The sequence below is a fragment of the Lynx rufus genome, unplaced genomic scaffold (genome assembly GCF_022079265.1).
Source record: "Lynx rufus isolate CCGP_SWC_20201006 ecotype Redwood Valley unplaced genomic scaffold, mLynRuf1.p SCAF_6, whole genome shotgun sequence".
Classification (NCBI taxonomy): Eukaryota; Metazoa; Chordata; class Mammalia; order Carnivora; family Felidae; genus Lynx; species Lynx rufus.
The window spans coordinates 15,789,885-15,816,258 of NW_025814878.1; the positions used below are offsets into that span (position 1 = coordinate 15,789,885).

The window sequence follows — 26,374 nt, forward strand, 5'->3', positions numbered from 1 at the left end:
GAAAGAGTTCCGCAGGGAGCCTCCTGAGTTGATTCTCTTTCAGACCCACTAAGAGAAAGCACATTCCAGCGCGTACTCCCCAGGGGGTGTGTTTACCAAGTCAGGGGACAGCAAGTTTTTCTATAAAAAGCCAGACAGTAAATATTTTAGGTTTCACAGGCCACATTCAGTCTCTGTCACAGACTCTTTTTTGTTTATTGTATGTGTGTTGTTTTGATTTTTGAACCACCCTTTTAAAAATATATAAACCATTTTTAGTTCACAAGCCATACAGAAAAAGGCCACAAACCAGATTTAATCCCGAGGCTGTAATTTACCAACCCCTGGCTAAGACTATAAAAGGGAAAAGAGGTGTCTAGTCCCCTAATTTTTACAGACAGAAATCAGACTGAGATCTACTTCGCTGCCAGCAGAACCCTATTTCTGGGGCACCTATTTCTGGGTGGCTCAGTCAGTTAAGCATCCGACTTGGGCTCAGGTCATGATCTCACGGTTCATGGGTTCGAGCCCCGCATAGGGCTCTGTGCTGACAGCTCAGAGCCTGGAGCCTACTTTGGATTCTGTGTCTCTCTCTCTGCCCCTCCCCTGCTTGCTTGCTCTCTCTCTCAAATAAATAAACATTTAAAAATTTTTTTAAAAAGAACCCTATTTCTTATGGGGGGAAAAAAAGATGGCTCCCAGAGAGGCACTCCCAAGAAGCCACTGGGCCCTATTCAAGCAACAGCTCCTGCCCCTGAAGTGGGGCACGGGCTACACACATGTGCCTGGCTGGATTCCAGAATCACTGTTATTAAATTTTGAGTCACCATTACCAGTGACAGTTATTTACCTTCTATTCCCCCAACTTTTTTGAATGGAAGTGTCCACTGAGATTTTTCTGAGCCCATCCTTGCCATTGTATGTTGGGTATATGGGAAGCAGGTAACTTGTCTTTTTCGTGCCTAGGTCACCAGATCCAGAAGCACTGCTCCCACACACCTGCACCTGAAGAAACTGCTCCAAGGAGCCACATCTGCATGTGGACCTGATGTGGATCACAAGACAGTGGATTCTGAGCTTGTGCTGTACTGGATAAGACTTTGGGAGTCCCTGAGAGTCTAAGTGCATTTTGCATTAGCGAAGAATGTAACTAATGTATGTCCAGAGACTAATGATAGACTAATGATAACCATGGCAAACTAATGATAACCACACATTTTTTGCTGCTACTCCCATTAAGTGGTGACATTGTTTTCTCCTCCCCTAGGATGCGGGTTGGCCTTGCAACCTGCTTAGAACAAAAGAATGTTCCACAGGTGATGCTCTACCAAACTGCAGACCTAGCCTCTCACGGGACTAGCAGCTTCTGCTCTCTCCCTCTTAAAAACCAGCTGCCCAGTGCCCAGAAGCCATAAAACAGGCCATGTGGAGAAAGACCTGCAGGAGGAGAGGCCATCGTGAATGCCCCAGCGGAGCTCCCAGTTGAACACAGCTATCCGAGTGAGCTCTCCCTATACCACATAGGTATAGGAGCAGAAGGGCCATTCAGTTGGGCCAAATCAGCCCACAGCATCATAAATAATAAAATAATAAATTGTCATTTTGGGGGGCACCTGGGTGGCTCAGTTGGTTGAGTGTCGACTTTTGCTCAGGTCATGATCTCGTGACCCATGAGTTCGAGCCCTGCATTGGGCTCTGTGCTGACAGCCTAGAACCTGGAGCCTGCTTCGGATTCTGTGTCTCCCTCTCTCTCCCTTTCCCCCACCTCACTTTGTCTCTCTCTCTCAAAATGAATTAAACATTAAAAACATTAAAATTTTTTTTTTCTGAGTAAATGGTTGTTTTTATAAAGCTCTATATATCAGTGAGGTGTGTTACAGAGCAAGTGATAACATAAGTGTATATATTAAACATATAAACACATGGATGAGAAGAATGTATACTAACTCCGGGATGATGATTACTTAAAGACAGGGATTGAGAGACATGAGATGGGATAGAAAGAAGGAAATATAGTCTGAATGCTAATTTGCTTTATTTTAAAAACAAGATCTGGAAAGATAGGGTAAAATGTTAACATTAATATCTGAAGGATATGTAAATAGGTATTAATAGTATTACCTGTATTTTTCTAGAAGTTTGAAATATCTCATGATTTAAAAAATATGTTAAGGAATCTAAAAATAATCAAGGTAATAATGTTGGACTCTGCCGAAGAAAAGCATTCTTATCCAAACTTCGGAATCTGGGCTATTTCTGCCCAGACCCCTTAGTCATCTTGGACATCATTTTTAGAGCATTTCAATTTTTAAGCTTTATTTCCATCTTTTCATCTTCCCCTTTAAAGATACCAAGGCCTCATCTTTTCTCTCTTATCATTTTTCCTGGCATTTTTCCTTCTCTTCTCTCAAAATAATTCTCTCAAACTAATCCCAAAGTAATTCTCAAAGCAATTCCAAATTCTCAGCATACGTATTTTATTCCTCATTCTCAAATTGTCACCTTTGGGTCATAAACACAATGTGAAGAAATGACACAGAATACCTGGTGGTCTTTTGTTAGCTTAGGATAACTTGGGGACTTCACTCATTATTTAAATATATTATGAGTTGTTATTTTGCCTATAAATAAACAGGAAAGCAAAAACATGGACAAAACTACGGTAAAATTCAAGTCCAATATCATCCACTAGGACTCAAGATTGGGCATACATAACATTACATATTATGTTTACAGAATTTTAAATTTTAAATTCTCAATTGAGTGACCTCAGGTATTTTATGTTAGATAATACAGTTGACCTTTAAACAACACAGGTTTGAACCGCATGAATCAATTTATACATGGATTTCTTACAGCACAGTACTATAAATGTATTTTCTCTTATGATTTTCTTAATAACATTTTCTCTTCTCTAGCTTACTTTATTGTAAGAATATAGTATATGATATATATAACATACAAAACATGTGCTAATCACTGATGTTATCAGTAAGAATTCTGGTCAACAGCAGGCTATTAGTAGTTAAGTTTTGGGGGAGTCAAAAGTATATATAGATATTCAACTGTGTGAGGTTGGGGGGTCAGTGCTCCTAACCCCCACACTCTCCGGGGTCAACCGTGTATTAATATTACAGAGTGAGGTTTTATTTGACTTGAAGTTTTCTTATTAACCATCCTGAATTATACATATTTATCTTAGCACAAAACAGATTCAGAAAAAGCAAGAAGTGAGTGAATTTAGTTTAAATATCACAGCTGTGATTGTTTACCATTTTAGGATTTACTACAATACAATCATTTGTTTTAGGCTTAAGTTAAATTTAATTTTTATAAATCAAAACGCTTACATCTTTTCAGTAAAATGCAAGAAAAGTCACACTGATATAAAAACAAGCAAGCAGGGCGCCTGGGTGGCGCAGTCGGTTAAGCGTCCGACTTCAGCCAGGTCACGATCTCGCGGTCCGTGAGTTCGAGCCCCGCGTCGGGCTCTGGGCTGATGGCTCAGAGCCTGGAGCCTGTTTCTGATTCTGTGTCTCCCTCTCTCTCTGCCCCTCCCCCGTTCATGCTCTGTCTCTCTCTGTCCCAAAAATAAATAAACGTTGAAAAAAAAAAAATTAAAAACAAGCAAGCAAAACCTTAATTTTATTTAAAAAAAAAATTAATAGAATCATCTTCAACCAATGGCAAGAGGGATAAAATAGTCCAGCAAAATACCAGCACATTCAAGTTCTTCTTTCTGTCAGGTGACTCTCTAACTTCAGACACCCAGTTGAAATGAAATAAAAAAAAAACCCTCAATTCATCTCTGTGTACTGACCAGGCAAAACAAAACAAAAGAAAGGCTCACAGTACATTGTTCTAGAATGTTAGGAATTGGAACAGACCCTACAGATCATCTGAAATATGAAAACCTTGATTTCACATATAAAAAAAGGAAAGTCTAAATATATGAAATAACTTTCCTAAGAACCTTCTACTAACTGAAGGCAGATCATGGTTTCCTATTTCTTTTTTTTAATCCCAGTTTCCTTTTTATCAACTGTTATCCAGGAATTACTTTTCCTTTATGATCCCGTATTGGAAAAGAAAAATAGAGCTTTTTAGTTTTTTCCAAGATATGGAAATGGTCAGTAAATTACAGAGTTTGATCTCAAAAACATCACTGATTAACATACCTCTAGCGTGTGGCACTTTCCTCGAATTCTGTTACACAGAAGTTGGTAATTCTCCAGCACAACTTTAAGCTCAGATGTCAGTTCCTGGCCACCAGAGGGCACCTTTGCAGCTAGTAACTTGATATTGTCCTTGAGGATCTTCACTCTCACCTCCTTCTGCAACACATCCTCTTTTGCCCTCTGTTCCAAGAAAGGATGAACTTGAAACTGTGTCCCTTTCTCAGTCACCAATTTCTTTCCTTTTTCAAAGATAACTAAACCAAAATTAAAATGCCGACATGATTCTAACGACCTAATTGGAACATTATTTAGGTAATCATCCCAGAGAGTGCTTTTGAAATAAGAAGGCTAACTGTAAGATTTATAAAAAATAAAATAAAAAGCAATGTTAACACACCTAAGTCACGCTCTGTTATGTTTGCCAACAGGAGGTATTTTCAAAGTCTGGGCCCATGATAAGAATCTAAGTGAGCTCATTTAACACTGGAAGTCTGAGCATACCAAACTGAGTGAGATAAATAAATTTTCACAAAAACTAAGGTGCACCATAGTAGAGGTATCATTTAAAAATAATTTAAACATATTTCTTTTCTCCTGGAACAGAGGTTTATCTATGCTTCTGATAATTAACAGCATTTCAAGAGTGATAGAAGTTATACTAGGAGGATCTAATCTAGAAATAGCTTCTTTCCTGACTCTCTCTCCCTCTAGGCTGGCGATGAAGTCTCACATTTAGGAAAATCAACCTAAAATGTCTTTCACTTCCCCTTTTAGCTTTCTTTACTACTAAATGGTTTTAAATTTCCCTCAGTTGCAAGTAAAGTAATTAATTACATGTAGTGGTTTTAAAATTCTAACAGTTGTTAGAATAAAAATAGATGGAACGTTGCCCAATCAAGGGTTAAAAACTTATTTCTCTAAGCTTTCATCCCTAGTGACTTTGAAATACCACAGAACTGCAATGCCAATAATGTAAAGAAAATAAATAAGACCATTCTTAACCTGGTAGGCTACCTTTAAAATATCTTATATACTGAATATTTAAAAAGCTTTCCAAAAAAAGTACACTAAAAAAGATGCTTCAGTGAAAATAACCACATACAAGAACAGTCAAAGTCCCTTATTGTATTTACTTTGATTCATATTCAATAATGCACTCATGAAATATAATCCTTTTTTAAAATATCTGCACAGAGATTTTTGCTTTAGTTATACTTTTAGGCAAGTTAAATTTGGCATAAAACAGTCAATGTGTGGCTTACTCTTATTTTTTTTTTTTAAATAGCCTTTAAGACTCTATCTCCTTTGGCGTGATCACTGAAGGACACTTGAAGCAATGTTAGAAATTTGGGAATGATGCCCAGTTCTTTTACTATACAAAAAGAAGAAGAAGAAAGAAAGTGTTCAAGACTAATGACACAGGAATCTAAGTTTACAGGAAATATATCCTGTGGACCAAACTGATATTAAATCCCTCAACAATGCTCCTACTGCTACTCTTACCTGCTCTAACAAAATTTTGATATCCATGTGTTTCCCATGTATTAACCAAAAGAATACATTTGATGAAATGAAGATAAATCACAACCAATTTGGGAAGTCACTCTTGTTCCTAATAAAAAAAAATGATTCTCCCTTAAAACTTTTGGAAAGAGATAGCACTGATATTGCACAACACTGTGAACATAGCTGATAAAACTAAATTTTTGAGTCATCCTCTGTGGCTCCCTGAAGTTCTAATGGAAGAGACTGTCTCAGGGGCCTTCGTGGACTCAACCCATGGGCGAAAGTGAACAAGTGGAGTGTGGCCTTCCTTTCCCTACTAGAGTCATAGTAGCTATCCTTCCTTTTTTTTTTTTTTCAAATTGAAATCCAACTATGAAAGATTATATGTACATATCATGTTTTACAGATGATAGATAGATAGATAGATAGATAGATAGATAGATAGATAGACAGATAGACAGACTCATTCATTCATTCATTTATTCATTCATATGTAAGGGAGAAGGGGAGCTACGAAGCCTATTTACACGGGCACTGACCGGCCTAGACTCACCTTCATTTCTTCCACTGCACTCTCCAGCTCTTCTGGTGACTTGTACTCAAAATCCCTCTCGAGGTATTCTTCTTCTGCCTGGGCCATCCATTCCTGCATCTCTGCCAAGTCTTTCTTCAGGTTCACTGCTTTTTCCTGACTTTCAGACAACCTAGTTTTTTGAATAGCAATCTGGAAAGGAAAAGCCATTCACCCAAATAAACAAATGCTGAAACATTAAATGTCAAGTTCTAGTTTCCAATATCTAAGGACACAGTGATAACTTTCCACAAAGAGCCTTGTTTTCACATTCAGATAAAATCCTTTATACATTTTGTGCTGATGTTGTAGAATATAAGCAACAATGAAAACAATAATTATAACAATAATTATAATAATTATAACTCTACACCACATGTTGGATATTAATCTAACCTGGAAATACTTATTGTAATTTTAAAAATGTATAACTTTTGACAGAGTAATCTCAAATGAAGGAATCTAACCTGCAACCATAAAAGCATATATTTTAAGGAAATTTACTGTAGCATTGTTTATTATGGAAAAAAAAACCTGGAAGCAACCAAAGAATTGGTTTTCTCCTATAAAACACTGCTGTACAAAATTTTAGTTTTGATAATCTACTATACTTGTATATTGCACAAAGACACAGAAAAAGTTACATTAGGAAAACAGGTATGATCTGTATCTCATTCAATAACTTAAATATTTCAGATAACCAAACATTTCATATAAAAATATGTTGAGAGGTCCTCCCTCCAACCACAAACTGACGTCCACAGTGGGAGAAGGTACCATCCCACAGAGATCACCCAGCGTTCACTTCATTATTCGATATTCCTCTGACTCAAATCAAACCTCAGAGTCACCTTGCCAGGCTTGCTCAGCTGCAAAGCTGATAGTGAACAAAAGCCAGTGTAGAAACAGGATGGCTCTCATGAGAGAAAGGCAAAATCCTTAGAGGCTTTCCTGTTCCCACTCTCCAAGCAGGATCAGAGCCATAAAAATAGAAAGGGGCCAAACAGGGGCGCCTGGGTGTCTCAGTCGGTTAAGCATCTGACTTTGGCTCAGGTCATGACCTCACAGTTCAGGGGTTCAAGCCCCACATTGGGCTCTGTGCTGACAGCTCGGAGCCTGGAGCCTGCTTCAGATTCCGTGTTTCTGTCTCTGTCTCTGTCTCTGTCTCTCTCTCTCTGCCCCTCCCCAGCTCACGCTCTCTCATGCTCTCAAAAATAAACAAACTCAAAAGAATTTTTTAAATAAATAAGTGGGGCCAAACAGGAGCTTTGATTTCATTGCCCCACATGGCACTTGAGGAGCTTACTGACAGCCATACACACAGCCCTGTTTCCTAAGTCTTGGTGATTAGCACTTTACACGGGACGGCTGTTTTTAAAAATACATAGAAATACAGATTCCTTGGGTTCCACTTTCAGAAAATTCTCCTTACTAGTAGTTTGCAGACACTGGACAATTATATAGTTCTCACAGATCCAGAGAGAAATGAGAAAAAGAAAGACACTGGAATAAACTTTAAAAAAAAAAAAAAAAAAGAAAAAGCTCAAAACTATAATTGATTATCCTGAGGTTATTTACTATCTTTTGGCATTAAAATGTTCCTCGTTTATGGGGCGCCTGGGTGGCTCAGTTGGTTGAGCGTCCGACTTCAGCTCAGGTCATGATCTCATGGTTCGTGAGTTTGAGCCCCGCGTCGGGCTCTGGGCTGATGGCTCAGAGCCTGGAGCCTGCTTCGGATTCTGGGTCTCCCTCTCTCTCTGCCCCTCTCCCACTTGTGCTCTGTCTCTCTGTCTCTCAAATATAAATAAATGTAAAAAAAAAAAAATTAAAAATAAATAAATAAATAAAATGTTCCTCGTTTCATGGCATCATGGACATAACAGATGAGACAGACTGTTTTTATTTGTTGGTTGATTTCATATGTCCATCCTTTCTTAGCAAAATAAAAATTTGGCCACATTTTATTTGCCCCAAACATCTACACCTTTATACTATTCAATGAAACACAATACTCTGGAACTGCTTTAGATAGTTACTCACACAACACATGGTTGCCTCCGTGCTGAGGACACTTAAAAATTCCCCACACATTGACTCTCATACAATGAATCAACAGTAATTCATAATTATTTCTTTGCTGTCCTATCTGTATGTACATATGTATGTATGTAGATAGATGCATAGGTTTAAATATCTATGTCTATACGTATGTATGTACGTATCTAGCTGTTGCTTTCTTTCCTCCTTGCTGGTACTTTCAAACCATTTTCCTTATTTACTTGACCCCAAATCTCAATAAATGCAAGCACGAACCATCAGATTATAGCACACTTAGAGAAATTTGAACCTGGCCAGAAGAGATGACAGTATGGAATTACTTTCTTAAGTGTGGCAATGGTTTTGTGGTTTTGTAGAAGATTGTCTTTATTCACGAGTGAAGTATTTAGTATTTAGTATTCATGCTAAAGTATTCAGGGAGGAAGTGTCATGATAGTTTCAAATTCCTGTCAAAAGTCCTTTTTTAGGGGGAAAAAACCTGTTTGTGTGTTATGTGTGAAGAGAGTGAGGGAGAGAGAGAAAGCAAATGTGGGAGAAGGTTAAAAACCGGCAAATTAAGGAATGGGCCCACAGCTGCTCCCTCTACCACTTTCTAAACCTTCCTTGAAGTTTGGACATATTCAGAGTAAGGAATTTGGGGGAAAACAATGAAAACAAAACATTCAAGGATGCAAATATAAGTCTTTCCTACATAAGCATTAACCAAAAAATATCACATGAAGAGATATGTACCATCTACAGGGTTGTCTGGAACATTTCTGCATTCACACCTTCTCCTCCCACTTCCCCCGTTCTGCACCCACTTCAGCTTTGTGTAACCTCACTAGCAAAGCAGAAGCAATCGTAAAACTACATCGATCTCCTACTGTACCCAGAGTTGCCTTCCTTCCATTTCCATGGAGAAACTATCCAACAGCAATTCTTTCACTGGTAGAGGGGCTCTTGGCCTTCTCACACATGACAGACTTCACTCCAGAAATTATCTTCTCCAAGCAAGGTCCTTCTTTTTGGGCATGCAAATATCCTATAACATCCCTTATTTCTAGAAATTATAGGGGCACCTGCATGGCTCAGTCGGTTAAGCATCCAACTCTTGACTTTGGCTCAAGTCATGATCTCACGGTTCATGGAATCACGCCCTGCGCAGACAGTGCAGAACCTTCCTGGTATTCTCTCTCTCCCTCTCTCTGCCACTCCCCTGCTCTCTCTCTCACTCTCTCTTTCTCTCTCTTGATAAATAAACTTTAAATAAGTAAATAATAAAAATTAAAATTACAAAAATACCTCCTTGGATCCCCAGGTCCCCTCTCCCACCTCATTTCTCTGCTCCCTCGAACAGAAAAATAGCAAAATTCCTCCAAGTTGCTACTACTTGACCCAATCGCTCACTTCCCATTGTCTGCTCAACATTCCCCAATGTGACTTTCTGGCCTGCCATGCCACTGGATCCACTTTTCTCAAGGTCATTTAAAGCCTCCATCTTGTTAGATCGAAAGCCTGACTTTCAGTGCTCCTTGGGCTCAAAAATCCTCAGTACTGGGCACCATGGAAAGCTTTCTCCACCTGGCCCCAAGACCTCACAGGCTCTTGGCATTTCTCCTCTGGCTGACCCTTCCTTCTCGGCACCCTTGGCCTTGCTCTTTCCTCTTTCCAGCAGAAAGAGCTGAACAGCCCCATCTACGTGTCTCAGTCTCACACTTAACCCTGCCAGAATGGAAATCATTGTTTCACCTGCCCTCACAAAAACTTCTTCTCCTCGAGTCTCCACCATTTCAGCCAATAGCAGCACAATCCATACAAAGTGGAAGCTTTGCACAGACCCTCGGCTGTTCCCGACTACTCCCTTTTCAAGATCACACATCTAATCCATTACCAGACTCTTATCTCTGTTCTCAAAATACAGTCCAAACCTAACATTCCTCATGACATCCACCACAATCTCTCTAGTCTGAGGGGCCAAGACAACAATAACCTCTTAAATATCTGTTTTCACTCTTGCTTTCCCAGAGTAAATTATCCACATGGTAATATCACTTCCCTGCTTAAGACCCTCTGCTTTCTGTGTGAAATCATACCTGAAATAAAAGTTTAAAATTTTGCTTCAAAGGCCATATACTATTCATGCCACCTGCATTCTGACCTCAAATCTTACCCACCCGCTAATTCCTCTCTTCATTCTGTTCCAGCTACTCTGCCTTTCTAGGTCTTTGTTGAACACCCAAGCTCATTCCCACCAAGCAGCCAAACTAGAAAATTAGTACACTCCCCTAATGAGAAGAAAAATCCACTTTTTGCCCCAACCTGCTACCATGCTATAGTTATTCTAGACCACTGTTTCTCAAACTGGATGGGCTATAAAATGAATTCCGTCACTGAAGAAAAGCTATCTGGCTCTTAAACACAGATAGCAAGGTTGAAAAACTTACCTCCTTGCTGAATTTCTCCACTTGGGTTTGACAGTCAACTAGTTTTGTCTGTATCCAAGTTTTGATTCCAGCAACTGGAGAGCTTCGAAGGTCGGCCTCTATTTCCTTCATGTCTTTCAGAGATGATTCAATTGTTTCTATTTCATTAACAAAGGCCTGAACACACAAAACAAGCCAGTGTTGAGTTCATTGCTATATAAGTGGATGCCATAACTATAACGTGTCTGCTTGCATTGCTGAAAATACTATAAAAACAGACTACTTGAGAGTCAGGACTTTTAACTACTTAAGCAATACTGCGCCTTGAGATATTCATTTCACCTGTGCACTTCATATAGCCAGCTGCCAAATTAGATTGGAAATATTTGACTCTCGGCAGGGAATGGTCCTCTCAATTAATTCAGAGAAGCCTAATGATTTCACCAAATACAAACTGCATGCAGTATTACTGGTAAATTTCACATGTTAAATATGTTTTTCTTTAAGCCTCACCAGGTGGCACAATAAGAGCAATATAAAATTGGTAATTATGACACTAAAATTGTCATCAGAACATAAAATAGCAGCTCCTAATGAATTAAAATTGCTCTCATTCTCTCTATGCAGAATTCGATAACCCTAGCCAAAACATGGACATATAAATAACCAGTCATTCTTTTAATAACTGTAAAGTTAAAAAAAAAAAGGTCTATGATGAAAGATATTTTATCTAGGTTTGTTGTCATGTCATATTTTTGCAATTTTAATAACAGCAAATAACAAAGAAGAAAATGTTATTTATTACAACAGAGTCCCTAAATCAGCAAAACTCACAGAGCACTGGTCAAGCTCTCGCTGTAGCCCTTCAGCATCTCCTTGGACAGCCTGCTCTTTCATTAAGAAGTCTTTCACACCATCCATCCACTTCTCAATGACTTTCAAATCAGCCTAAATGAAACACAATAACAAAGGGGGATATTACTCAGTGACATTCAACCCGCTGCATCTCAAGACCTATCGCTACTGGAAGAAAGGCAACTTTTCAAAACTTTGATAGCATCATTTTCATTTATTGCATTTCTTTCTTTAAATCTTCCAAATTTGAAAATAATGATCTTCATGATTGACTAGAATCCTCAAGAGATGACAGTTTGGTGATCATTCTAAAGATTTCAAAACACTCTCTAGTGAACCAAGCTACTTTGCTTAAACATGAGTAATATCAATGATTATAAATTCAAAATACAGGAAAAATGCTTTTCTAGGTGTAATTAGCTAAAAAATCTTTTGTTCTCCTATGATTTAGAACAACTTTTCTCTAAAAGCTAGCTACTCAAAGCAGGAAGAAATCAATAGCATGGTGGAGGGAACACAATCGATGGCTCTAGTTCTATGCTGGGCACTGTGTGACTTAGGAACCCAAGAGAGTCCACAGGTCAGCTGCATGGCTTTCACCCAATATTTCCTAGGCACCCACTGAGATCCCTACAGTGTATGGTACTGCGGATCAGAAACAAGTGAGAAAGAGAACATGCTGCAGCGAGAAACAGAGGCGGTAACATTGGAACTGGGCCATTAATACAATCAGGTAGGTGCAGTGTGGTCTCCAGTACGAGAGCAAAGTTATGATCATTTCTTCCCATGGCGTCTCATTCTGTCACTGGCCAGGCTCACTTGTTAGCTTTCCTGATGTGGAGCTGAACTTGTTCCCTTATGTCCTGTCAATTCTTTGCTTCTCGTTCAGCCCTAAGGATGGAGATACATTTACATTCCTGTTCAAAGATGACCTTCCGATTTAAAGGCAGCCACTGTGTCTTCCCTTAGTCTCCTATTGGTGCTAAGCATTCCAAATTCCTTCAGTGATGTCTCCAGAACATGAGATCCAGCTATGGCACTCACCACACTCATCAACATGCTCAGGACACTAAATCAATTTTTTAATGTCCTTGCAACATGCCACACAGAACCAACTACCCTTCCCCTTACAATGCTGGAGTGAATGGTCAAGATAGAACCTACTGTTTCACGTATGGCTATTCCACTGATAAAATGCCACCTAAAGTTGTTTCAGTTTTACTTTTCTTATTATAGGTTGTGGGGTTTTTTTTCTTTTTTTTATTTGTTTGTTTATAGATATATTAGTCACAATTATTATTTATGGTTAGGTAAAACTCCAAAATTCCCATAACTACCTCTAAATTACATTTCCCCTATCTCATATCGATTGCTTAAATGACTGCTGTAATAAATTCAAGACTGATATTTACAAATATTAAATTTTGCCTAGTTATGCTAACATTTATAGCTAACAATGTAATCATAAAAAGCCAACAAAATGATTTGAAGTTTTAGTCTCTCCACTTTGCTGTCAGCTATTCCCCCTGTCTCTTGTCAGCAAATCTGACAGTAGGGGTGTCCTTTTTCTTTGGGAATTTTTTGTTGTTGGGTTTTGGGTTTTTTTCTGGTGAAAAATAAGGCCAGTAATAGTGCCTACCTGAGCATTTCCTCACGAAGACCCATGTCATTCATTATTCAACAAAGTTTTGGGTTAGTTTTCAAAATATGGGAATCTATGTAACACTAGCATCTAACTAGCTTGCCACCTCCTTCTTACAGGTTCGGAAGAGATTTCTCAGGTATTTTAGCGATGAAGTCAATACTTGCCAAAAATGAGTTTGTGAGCCATTATTTGAACCAAATGAGCATACATGAAATGTAAGATTATGAATCTGTATATCTGATAATCTAGCATCCCTCCTCTAAAAAATAAATAAAGGAAAGCAGTAATTAAAGGAAATCAGTCTGGGCAAGCGTTCTCGGTGGTGTCCATGATGACTCCTGGTGACCACCACATTCCTTCCTAAGCACGTGGAAGATCTCTGGTTTGCCGTTTATCCGCAGCTCTGCCAGGAACGGACACCAAGCTTACCTCAGGTCTTTGCCTTCTAGAAAATAATGTTCCCCCTTAAGTAAGACATGCATCATCTCCATTCTTCTGGTACTTTCTCACAAGATGCACAATATGGCCTTGAGACCATGAGTAAAATCCCCACATTACTTGGGATGTTGATTTAGGCATCTGAAGGATCTGGGTAGTTTTCCCATCTAACTCCTGATCTAGGTGCTAATGCCCCCTCAAGAATGGTCACCTTTCCAATTTGCAGGGCCCTCCTCCGATGAAGACAGGGAGCAGAAAGCACTTGTTGTTTAGGCCTTTCAGCCTCCCCCTCTACTGACACTCTGCACTCCACACATGCTTCCAAGTACGGCTTCTTTGTAAACTCTTTCAGTTATGGTGTGCACTTCCTCAAGCATGCTTTCCCTCTGTTCTTTAGCCTGTCACTAGCCTGTTCTCACAGGCTCATGCACTCTTGCTCTTCCATATTATTTTGATCAATTACCTCTCTCTTCTGCATTTGCTCCACGCCCTAAGATCTTACCATACAGGACTACTTGGTAAGACATGCCCTGGGCAGGGGGAGGCAGGATGCAAAACGATAAAAGTGCAGGGGCGCCTAGGTGGCTCAATCAGTTGAGCCTCTGACTCTTGGTTACACTTCAGGTCACGATCTCACAGTTTGTGGGTTTGGGCCCCACGTTAGGCTCTGCGCTGAGCACACGGAGCCTGCTTGGGGTTCTCTCTCTCTGACCTCTTTCTCTGCCCCTACCCCCACCCGCGCTCTCTTTCTCTCTCTCAAAATAAACTTTTTACAAATATCTAAAAAAGATAAAAGTGAAAAAAGAGAGAAGCTGCAAATACATATACAGAGTTCATAAAAGCCTTTCTTTTAACTGTCCATTTAATTTGTTGCCACTTCTTGCACTGTTACTCTCCATTCTAAACTTAAGAATTCAAAGCAGCATTACTGCTGTATAACTGGGCAATTCAGTAACTCCACTTTTGAATTTAAAAAACTGATAGGGGCGCCTGGGTGGCCCAGTCGATTGAGCGTCTGACTTTGGCTCAGGTCATGATCTTGCGGTTCATGGGTTCGAGCCCCGCGTCAGCCCCTGTGCTGACAGCTGGGAGCCTGGAACCTGCTTCGGATTCTGTGTCTCCCTCTCTCTTGCCCCTCCCCCACTCGCTCTCTCTCAAAAAGAAATAAACATTAAGAAATTAATAAAAATAAAAAACTGATAGTCTTCTGGGCCAAGGATTTTTGAAATTTACGTGGAAGCGTTCCACTCCATGGAGGTTTTCATCACAACCAGCCTTGACCGAAGCGAGCAGCCTCAGTCCTGCGCTTGTGAGAAGTGGCATCAACCCCCTTCCTTCCTCCCTCTCCCAGAAACACACAGACCCATGGGGAGGACACACAATTCACACACACTTGTTCCTTCTCTCTCACACACTTCAACATGAGAAAAAAGAGGAATGAAACAGAAACAGACAAGCCATGAAGACCAATTGATCATCCCAACAGTAACAAAGGAACAGACAGGAATTTGAAAATCTGTTTTCCCTACTAAAAACCCTTCACATAATCCTGGCCACACCGAATTCTAAGAGAAGCATGGGTGTGTGACCCATGATAAGAAGATGAAAGTGAAAATACCAAGGTCGGCCCCTTACCAGCCACAAGGTCTTGAGAAACTCACTTCTTTTCTTTGAGCCTCAGCAGCTCATCTCTAAAATACGAATAATAACAACTACCTTGCCTCTAGAAAAACAGAGACAGTGTTTGGACAGGGCCTGGTACAGAGCAGGCATGCAATAAAGCCTAGCTATTATTACTAAGATCTACAAAACCAAGTGCTTTATTACCAAAATTAAGCCATGAAGAGTTACCACTTCCAAGTTCAGAGAGAGTGCATGCTGGCATGACTCAGCTTAATATTTTTAACCAATGCCAACATTAATCCTTGTTCTTAAAAGTAACTGCTTGAAAGAGCCACTAGATCTCCTGAATTCAGCTCAGCAGAAGGAAACCCAGTAAATGAGGGAAGGCCCGAACTTTAGAAAGGCCTGGCAGCAGCAGCCTCTCGCAGAACCCCCCACCCTGTGGGGGCATTAATGGGTTAGTAAGAGCAATTCTAGCTAGCACTTGCGTGCAGGTAGGTGTGGGAGATGGGGAGCTCTGCTCCGCCCTCCAATGCCTCCCCTTTCCCCCGGAAAGAAATTATTGTCTCAGTCTACCTGTGGCAGGTGTTTCCTGCGCTTTGAAAAAGCACCCAGAGTCTGCTCATCTTTAAATCAATCATACAAGAAAAATTCCAAAGAAAGTGCACGAGCTTACATGAAAATTATTTCTCTCCCCATTAAAAAAAATCACTCAACTTATGCACTTCTGAGTTTCTAATGTACAGTAATGAGTATTTAATTTTTTTATCCATCTCCATTCACTTACAGAATACACACATATATGTTATATATGATATATATTCTGAATATTATATATGTGTTCACATTGGGTAATTTCTAATGTCCTCACTTCTTCGGGTGACCTCAGCTCTTTTGAAGCAATAGAAAACATTTTAAAATACTAGTAAACTTCTAAATTCACTGTCATTATTTCATAGACACAAAATAAATAAACTGTAAGTCCTAAACTACATCCTTATTTACACTCACAAAATTCTGAAACAAATAGAAAATGAATAATATGGTAGTTTTGAAAACCAAAGGATCAAATATTCGAGTTTGGAAGGGCCAAAATGTCTACACTGACCATCTCTGCTCAAAGGCATTATTTGTACGCATCTGAGATGGATAACACCTGTCGGTGGGTCACAGAAAAGGAGTGCAAGGTCATAAAAACAACTCCTTTAACCAACGAAGCACCCCATCTCCCAGCCTGGCCCCTGAGCTAGGGACGGAGGAAATCTGAAGCTTGGTAACTCTGGATTTCAGACAATAAGACTCCAAAGTACACAACTACCTCCCAGGATTTTGTTGACAGCTACATTCTTGGCATTTTATCTCACTCCTTCCCCATCTGTTGGAATGTCCACAGCTTTTTAAGCAATTTCTAGCCCAAGACACAGGCGAGAAGAAGTGTGAAACCAGAATTAAAACAGTAACTTGAGGTAATGAGGCTTCTGTTTTGTTTGGTTTTATAATATTCATTAACCTCAAAAACACTCGTTAAAAAGTGCTCTTTCGTTTAGCAGGGAAGACCAACAATGACACTGCTACAGCATTTATCATCTGAAACTAACAAGAGTTCTTAAATGTAAGGTTTAGAATGCACCAATATTCCCTTTAGTAAAGTAAAATGCATTCAAAGTGAGGGGGGAAAAAGACCTTATGAAATCACTGTATCAGGTATATGTTACCCGAAAAAAGTGAGATCGGCCATGTCGCAGGTTACTCTTACAAGGTATTTACCAGTGCGTTTTTACTCTGAAGTGCCTTCCAGAGTAATTTCAAAGCCTGGTTGGTTCTGCATGTCTCAGAGCTCCGGCGCATCCCCTTCCACAGGCTGGGCCAGAGAACAGCGGGCCAGTGTGTGCCTCTGAGTGCTCAGCAACTGAAGGAAGGGGTGTGACTATACAAGGTCCCGTCATTTATGAAAAGCGGGCATTTAGATTTTAGAGACCCAACTTCGTAGAGAAATGTGACTGGTAAGATGCCTGCAGGCACCTACAAACCAATTATTCACACCCACTTGCTTGTTGCTTGCCACACAGGGTTCCTGTAGTCAAAGAGCTCAGTCCTCAGCGGGGGGAGGACAGACACACAGTCAAGCCTTAATAAAAAAAACTGGCCTGAAATGAGGGACTGTGAAGGCTTGAACGAGGCGTAGTAGAATCACAGAGGAGGGAATAATCAGCTGGGGGGTATGGTGGTGAGCGAGACGAAAGACTGCTTGTGGAACAAGCTTATTCTTAAAGGATGAGCTCAGAAGAGGAAGATGTGAATTCCTAGCAAGCAAGTGACATTTCCGGAGAAAGGCAATTATCCAATGTGGGGTCTTTGTGATCCACTACACTGTTTTTTTCCTCACCCCACTCAGCTCTGGAAGGAGGGGGTGGGGACAGGGGGCACAGTGCAGGAGGGGCTTCAGAACAAGGAAGGGGCAGAAGCTAGGATGTTTATGAGTGCACTCTCTATTACCAGGGCAAAGACAACCACATACTTTCCAGAAGTGGAACTCTGACACCACTGTAGAAGATGGATTTGAGAGGGCACGACTAGAAGCTGGAGTCAGATTTAAAGGGCAATGGGATTGTCAGGGCAAGGGACTGAGAGTCTGCACAAAGCAGGAAGAGGCTACAGGAGTGTCTGAAAGGGAGGAGCAGTGGTAAACGTAAGACAGAGTTTTGTGTGGGCCTTGGGGACAGTTGCACGATTTTGCAGGGATACCGCACCACAAAAGAATTTAAATAGGGAAAAAGAAACAATACAAAATACCTGAAGCCCCTGAATCCAAAGACATCATTACTGGCGATAAGAGATACATAAACAGCCTCTTAGGATTTTATATTTAATGCTCATAACTCATAAGAAAATCAAGTAAAATCAATAATGAAAAAACTTTTTCATATATTTTTAAATGTCTAGCTGCCTGGAAGAAGTGGGTTTTAAAAGCACCAATTAATTTTAATTCTTAAGTACAGGAACTGAGGTCATTATTTTGGCATGGAATAGATAAAAAAAAAAGATTTAAGAACTTACATGAACATGACACTGAATAAGAATACACAGGCCAAACCTCTACCTGTACAGAGAAACCAGCCATGCAGACAAAGGAAACGTAGGCAGATGAAAAAAGACACTATTTGTCAACAAGTAACAGAAAACTAAAATTTGCACACAAATAACGACACTTTTGCAAGTACTGTAGAACGGGTTCAAAGTTTAAATGTGCTGTGCCAATAAAAGGCATCATCATTATTTTCAGTAGGGGATTCATACTCCAAGTTCATGCATCTGTGTACTACTTAAATGTCCCTCATGGAGCTCCAACATCATTTGTTTCTATTAGGGTGAAAAAAATGATTAAAATTAATAACATTCATAAGCTTTCCCTTTTTACTTGGAATATGTTAGCCTCTAGCAAGAACCCTTTTTTTTAACAGTGATTCAACAATTCCATACATCACCCCATGCTCTTCACAAGCGCCCTCCTTAATCCCCATCATCTATTTCACCCAGCCCCCAGCCCCCTCCCCTCTGGTAACCATCAGTTTGTTCTCCATAATTAAGAATCTGTTTCTTGGTTTGTATCTTTTTCCCTTTGCATGTTTGTTTTGTTTCTTAAATTCCACATATGAGTGAAATAACATGTTTGTCTTTCTCTGCCTTATTTTGCTTAGCATTATACTCTCTAGATCCATCCATGTCATGGCAAATGGCAAGATTTCATTCTTTTTATGGCTGAGTAATATTCCACAGTATGTATGTACTTAGCTTCTTTACCCATTCATCAGTTAATGCTTCCATATCCTGGCTATTATAAATAATGCTCCTATAAACATAAGAGTACATGTATCCCTTTGAATTAGTGTTTTTTTATTCCTTGGGTAAATACCCATTAATGCCATTGCTGGATCACAGAGCAGTTCTACTTTTAACTTTCTGAGGAACCTCTATCCTGTTTTCCAGAGTGGCTACACCAGTTTGCATTCCCACCAACAGTGCATGAGAGTTCCTTTTTCTCCACATCCTCACCAACACCTGTTATTTCTTGTGTTCTTGAGTTTAGCCATTCTGACAGGTGTGAGGTGATTATCTCATTGTAGTTTCGATTTGTATTTCCTTGATGGTAAGTGATATTGAGCATCTTTTCATGTGTCTTTTGGCCATCTGTATGTCTTCTTTGGAGAAATGTTTGTTCATGTCTTCTGTCCATTCTTAATTGGATTAGTGATTTGGGGAGTGTTGAGTTTTTATATAAGTTCTTTATGTATTTTGTATACTAACCCTTTATTTGATATGTGATTTGCAAATACCTTCTCCCATTCCAAAGGCTGCCTTTTAGTTTTGTTGATTATCTCCTTTGCTATGCATAAGCTTTTTATTTTGATGTAGCCCCAATAGTTTATTTTTGCTTTTGTTTCCCTGGAGATATCTAGAAAGAAGTTGCTATGGCCAATGTCAAAGAGGTTACTACTGCCTATGTTCTCTTCTAGGTTTTTTTATGGTTTCAAGTCTCACACTTAGGTCTTCAATCCATTTTGAACTTATTTTTGTGTAAGGTATAAGAAAATGGTCCAGTTTCTTTCTTTTGCATGTGGTGGTCCAGTTTTCCCAACACCATTTGTTGAAGAGACTGTCCTTTTCCCATTGGATATTCTTTCCTGCTTTGTCGAAGATGAATCGACCATATAACTGAGGGTTTATTTCTGGGTTTTCTATTCTGTGTCACTGATCTGTGTCTATTTTTGTGCCAGTACTATACTGTTTTGATTACTACAGTTTTGTAATACAATTTGGAGTCCAGAATTATGATGCCTCCAGCTTTTTCTTTTTTAAGATTGCTTTGGCTATTCAGGGTCTTTTGTGATTCCATACAAATGTTAGAATTGTTTGTTCTAGTTCTGTGAAAACTGCTGTTAGTATTTTGATATGGACTGCACAAAATATGTAGGCTGCTTTGGCTAGTATAGACATTTTAACTTTGCTCTTCCAATCTAGGAGCATGTAATGTCTTTCCATGGGACCCGTTGTTAATATTAATTGCCTTCAGGAAAGGAAATGGTATGGGGTGGGGGGAGACTCTAAATGTTCATTCTAAATACTTCTCTATTATTCAATTTCTTCACAATGAACAGTCTCTATGCATTACTTATATAATTAAAAATCCATTTTAAAAATAAACAAGCCAACCACTTTTTTCCTAAGAAACACCATCGTAAAATAACAATGAATCAAAAGCCTACTGTGCCTCATGCCTTACAGACAAATAGAATTTAAATGGCCAAAAAGTGTACATCGGGTCATTGAAAAGGGGGAAAAAAATGCTAACCTGCAAATGAATATTTATTGTAACTAGCTTTGGGTGAAAAATTAAGTTGTCGTAAATGAACCATAAGTAATTAAGTAACAAAGCAATGCTGCAAAACAAAGCAAATAAAGGAGTAAAAGTTTTCTTTAGAATTAAAAAATATGAGGTGCCTAGGTGGCTCTCGGTTGGGCAGCCGACTCGGCATGGGTTGTGATCTCACAGCTTGTGAGTTTGAGTCCCACATCGGGCTCTGTGTTGACAGCTCAGAGCCTGGATCTTGCTTCGGATTCTGTGTCGTTCTCTCTCTCTGCCCCGCATGCACGCATGCTCTCTCTCTCTCAAAAATAAACATTAAAAAAAATTAAAATACACACACACGCACACACACACACACACACATATATATATTTCAATAAAGAGGTTGCACAATTAGGGAATACAAACACTGTCAACAATCTTGTAGTTAAACACAAAAAATAAAGAATAGCTGGACTTTACAAATCTGCTACTGTGAAAACAACTAAAAAGTCTAAATATCTGGGGTATTCGTTATGTAAGTAAATTTGGCACACATTCCAAATGCCAGTGCCTGGACTGGCTACATGAGTAACAACAGTGCAGGAAAGCCTAAAGCTGGATTACTATAACCACAGGACTCTCTTCTGCGTTTTGGAAGACTATTTCTTTTCTTTAAACCCGTATTAAAATATTGGCACACATTTAGGTAACCCTAAAATACACTTTTGCAAGTCCAAAGAAAATTAACCTGTTAATTTCCCTAACTGCATCTCAGATTTAAACTTGAAAGCAAAGCAATGCTCTTTAGAAAAGATGAGAAATCTCTAATCCAGCATTGCTCAACCTTCACACTATTGACATTTAGGGCTAGAAAATTCTTTTTTCGTGAGGGAATTCTTGTGCGTTAGCTGTAACCTTGGCCTCTGCACGCTAGGAGCCAAGAGCACACCCCCTCCCACTAAAGTTGTGACAACCAGAAAAATCTCCAAACATTAACAAATGTCCTGGGGGGAGGGGGGCAGGGTGCAAAATCACTTCAGTTGAGCCCCACTGATAATGCAATGCCTGAGCCATAACCAAAATTTTACAATCATGAGTAAGGGTAATTCTGTTTTTTTAAAGTTGTGAGAATTGTAACTGAAGGCAGATAAGGGGAAGTGGATCCACTCACAAAGTAAAATGATTCAAAAATACTAAGCTACACATAACACACTCCTCTTCAAAATTAATGCTTTATTCTTTTTTAATTTTATTTTATTTTTATATTTATTTATTTTTGAGAGACAGGGTGAGACAGAGTGCAAGTCGGGGAGGGGCGGAGGACAAACAGAATCTGAGGCAGGCTCCAGGCTCTGGACTGTCAGCACAGAGCCTGACGGGGGGCTCAAACCCACGCATTTTGAGATCATGACCTGAGCTGAAGTTGGATACTTAACCGACTGAGCCACTCACAGGCCCCAAAATTAATGCTTTATTCTAAGGAGAGCTCAGTCTTGGTATAAAACTGAAGTTTACACTGAGAAAAAAAATTCCTTCCACTACCAACACACACACACACACACACACACACACACACACAGAGAGAGAGAGAGAGAGAGAGAGAGAGAGAGAGAGAGAGAGGGAGGGAGAGGGAGAAACCTCACTATCTTTATTCTCCTGGTCACTCATTGGAACTGCCCACTGGGGCAAAGAGCTTCCCTCCAAGTTCAGTGGTCACCACTCTTGTCTCATCTTTCTGGAAACTTCACACTGATCTGTAAAGTCTACCAGCCTCTCTTCTACCACATATTCCCTGATTTTGATTTTTAAAACATCACTTTCATAAATTTTGTCTTAATTTAATTTTCAATCTTTTCACTTTATCACATGCTTCACACAAATTCTCACATCCATATGACACATATATTTTATATATATGTAAATCATCTCATTTATATACTCTCTTGGAAACTAAATCCAAATATATGTATATATATATACAATATATTATATTATATATTAATATATATCCAAATTTAAATCTATTACTAATTTCATTTCATTCACTGAAACATACTTACTGAGTGCCTCTCTGTGCCAGGCACTATATCATAAGTCTATCTTGAGATACAAGAGTGGGAAAACAAAACAAAACACGACAGATCAAAGTAAGGAGATCTCAGGAGGACAGAGAACAGAGTGTGATGGACTTATTCTTCATCCAGACCTTTTCTAATAGAAAACCAGGTGATTTGCTGGAGACTACTTCTCCATCTTCCTCCCAGATGAAATGTTAGAATCCTGTCTTACCTGACATTGACTTTTATCACTTTCTCCTTAGGTCCTAACATTTGCCCCTTCCTCTGGAACTTCATCGCTGCTTCATCTGTCAACATTTTCAGATGTAGGAAAGGATTCTACTTCTGAATTTTCATGCCCCTCAATTGACCTGCTTTCCCAATATGACACCGTTTATTGACAGCCTAGCTCAGATTTGTCTCAAGAAGTCTTCAAAAACCGGCTTCAAGCACTCATCTGTCTGGTACGAGGTGGGCAATTTTACCACTCTAACCAAGTTCCCCTGCAACCTAATCACTGGTCTGAATATCATGCCAGCTCCTCATCCCTGAAACATTACTTTGACCAGTTTTAAGCAATTTTCTCTTTCTTTAAGATCCAGTTCACCTCTACCAAGAAGCTCTCTTGCAAAGCAAAAAAAAAAAAAAAACACAAAAAACAAAAAACAAAAAACAAAAACAAATGTGTTCTCCAGCACAGTAAGAGCAAGTCAGAAATCCCAACTTATATACATAATAAATGTGGGACTAGAAAAAAATGCAAAATATCCAAATAATACATACTAGAGTCTTACATGATAAATTACCATTTTACTCTCTGATAAAGTCCTAATGGCCTCTGGATTTACCTCAAAAGCTCCAAGTTTGGGAGTAATTTCTTCAAGCAAATGAAGATCTTTGGAAACCTTGACCTTTAGTTTGTTCCACTTTCCCTGAACATCATCAAATTCTTGCTTATACATTGTTTTTACATCTGGAGAAACATTTTTCTCCAAAGCCTTTGTTTCTTCTGCAAGTTTATATAATGTAGGTTTTTGATTCTCAAGGATTTCATCAAGAGCCTGGAAAAAATTTTTAAAGATTAAAAATACACACAATAATTTGTACACATGTAATAATACGGGCTATAACACAGACTAAGGTCACTTTTTAAGAGGTATTCAACTAAAAAAGAATTGTATAAAAATCATGAAAGAAAAATAAGCATAACCAAAAAACGTTAAAGCTTTCCCTTCATGAATTGTGCGTGGGCCAGAAATAATATATTCTCCACACTAAAATGCAGTATAACAATACACTCAGTGAGGATCCAGTGTGCAGTGCTCAATGGCTGATCTGTTTTATCTGATGAAATAACGCACAGTCACATATCCTGAATGACCAGAGAAGCATTTTTATTCAACACAGAAAAAAGAACACATCAATTCAAGTAATATTCATTTTATTCAAGACATTTTAGCAGATTATGAACAGGTTGAGAATTCTAGACTAATTGTAATAGAAGGACAAAATATGCTTTTATTTTATTAGTCATATTTAATAAGTTTCTTTCAACTGACGTCCTACATTATAGTAACTAACATTCAAATTATAAGGAGTTTTTGATCAATTTTGACCACAAATAGCTAATATTTTTTTAGGTAGCTGAAAATATACTTCAAAATAAGTGATATGTGGTATTAAAAAGGACTCCAGACTTCTAAGACCTACAATATATATTACCTTTTTCTCCTGCAGGGTTTTCTCCACCTTTGTAAGATCATTCAAGACATTCAAAGATGTCTGGGCCTTACTTTCTGAATCATTTAGTATATCTTTCAGTGTTTTCAATGTTTCCAAATATGCATGTCCAGGTTGGCTCTTCAGTTCTGTTTATTTAAAAATACTTACTTTTAGAAAATAGTGTTAGAAACCTATTATTATTATCATTATACATACCATTAATCTTCTCTATATAAGTGAATCCTAATAGCTAGTAAGTTAAACTCCGTAATTAAAATTTAAAAGGGTCTCCGCTAGTTACTAAGCTAAATCATTCCATTGGCATTTCTCAAAGTCAGATGGTGACTTCATTCCTGCGGACGTTGATGTTTGAAATATCAACTAACTCACTATCATTTTTTCTTCATTTCATCATGATGAAATGTCTCTCTAAAGATGGTACTACAATGTTTCTTTTGTCTCATATAATGTCCTTTTCCCCAGTAGCTACACAAAGAATAAAAGAAAACCAGGGTCCCCTCACCCGGTCTTCCTCTGAACTCAAGGGTGTAGACAAATCGCCACCTACAGAATGGTGGGTGTTACACAGAACAGGACAGCCAGGTTACCGCAGGTACTCTGAGAAATAATGACTGCAAAAGCCAGCCAGAATGATGTCTACCTCAGCCACTGATGTAAAAATCACAGACAAGCAACAGTTGTGTGGAAAGGAAGGAAGCTCATTTGAAGTACAAAGAAGCAAAACCAACTAGAAGCAAAAGTTAAGAAACCAGCAGCATTAGTCACAACCGCCAAAGGATGGAAAGCACCCAAATGCCCTTGACAAAGGAATGGAGAAAAAAAATGTGGTATGATACATATAATGGAATATTACTCAGTCTTAAAAAGGCAGGAAACTGACACATGCTACCCATATGGATGAACTTCGAGGATATTATACTAAGTGAAATAAGCCAAGTACAAAAAACAAATGCTATAGGATTCCACTTATATGGGGTGTCTAGAATAGTCAAACTCATAGAAACAGAAAGTAGAAGGTGGTTGCCAAGGGCTAGAGGGAGGAGGAAATGAAGAACTGTTGTTTGATGGCTATAGAGTTTCGGTTTTACAAGATGAAAAGGTTCTGGGGAGTGGTTGCATAACAACATGAATATATTTAACACTACGAACTCTACACTTTACAATGGTTAAAATGGGGGGGGGTGTCTGGCTGCCTCAGTTGGAGAAGCACACAACTCTTGATCTCCAGGTCATGAGTTCAATCCCACATTGGGTGCAGAGATTACTGAAATGAATAAAACTTTAAAAAAATAAATAAAAGAAAATAAAAGCATTAACATGGTAAATTGTATTTTATGCCTATTTTACCACAATTAAAAACAAAAAATAGATTTAGAATTTTTTTTCAGTTTCAGGTCAGGAACTGTGTTGTATTCCGTAATGTTAAACAGATATTTTAACGTACTGCTTTCTCAATTTACTGTTACAAAATATGCTTCTATTTTTGACAAGGATCAATATGAAGGCATGTTTTATACAGGAAATTTTAAAAGCAATACTCTCAAACATTTATTTTACACTGTAGGTTAACTGAATTCAATGAGCAAAAAAGCATGGTGTCCAAATGCCTTTCCAGAAGAAAGACAGCATGACACATTTGCTTACCATATACAGATTCCTATTGTATACCAATACAGATTCCTACAAGTCACTGCAAAATATATATTTGCCACAAGGCAGGGTATGGTTCAACATACAGCTTTTTAACATTCATTACCCATAACATTACATAATACAACACAATTCCTGACTTACACAATAGCTAAGGAGAAAAAACAGAACATATGAATGATGAGCTCTCAAAACACTTAACAGTTAACGTGCCAAAACCAGGTTTATTCCAAAAGTAAAAACTCTTTATAATTTTTCAGCCTTTGAAAAAGAAACGTGATTTCTTTTCAAAGAAGAGATGGTATTGCTAAAACCTGAA

At 38.7% G+C, this 26,374-nt stretch overlaps 1 protein-coding gene across 11 annotated transcripts in view; it reads right to left on the reverse strand.

The window, feature by feature from the left end:
• The window catches only part of UTRN (utrophin), a 574,142-nt gene that overhangs the window by 327,609 nt on the left and 220,159 nt on the right, over positions 1-26,374 (reverse strand). For all 11 annotated transcript variants that reach the window (XM_047102476.1, XM_047102480.1, XM_047102475.1 and 8 more), the window contains 6 exons: positions 24,385-24,530; positions 23,511-23,723; positions 11,532-11,645; positions 10,719-10,874; positions 6,217-6,387; positions 4,158-4,337 (listed from right to left, as the gene is read on the reverse strand). In XM_047102476.1, the coding sequence (XP_046958432.1) occupies positions 4,158-4,337; positions 6,217-6,387; positions 10,719-10,874; positions 11,532-11,645; positions 23,511-23,723; positions 24,385-24,530 (980 nt within the window). The remainder of the gene's footprint in view (positions 1-4,157; positions 4,338-6,216; positions 6,388-10,718; positions 10,875-11,531; positions 11,646-23,510; positions 23,724-24,384; positions 24,531-26,374) is intronic.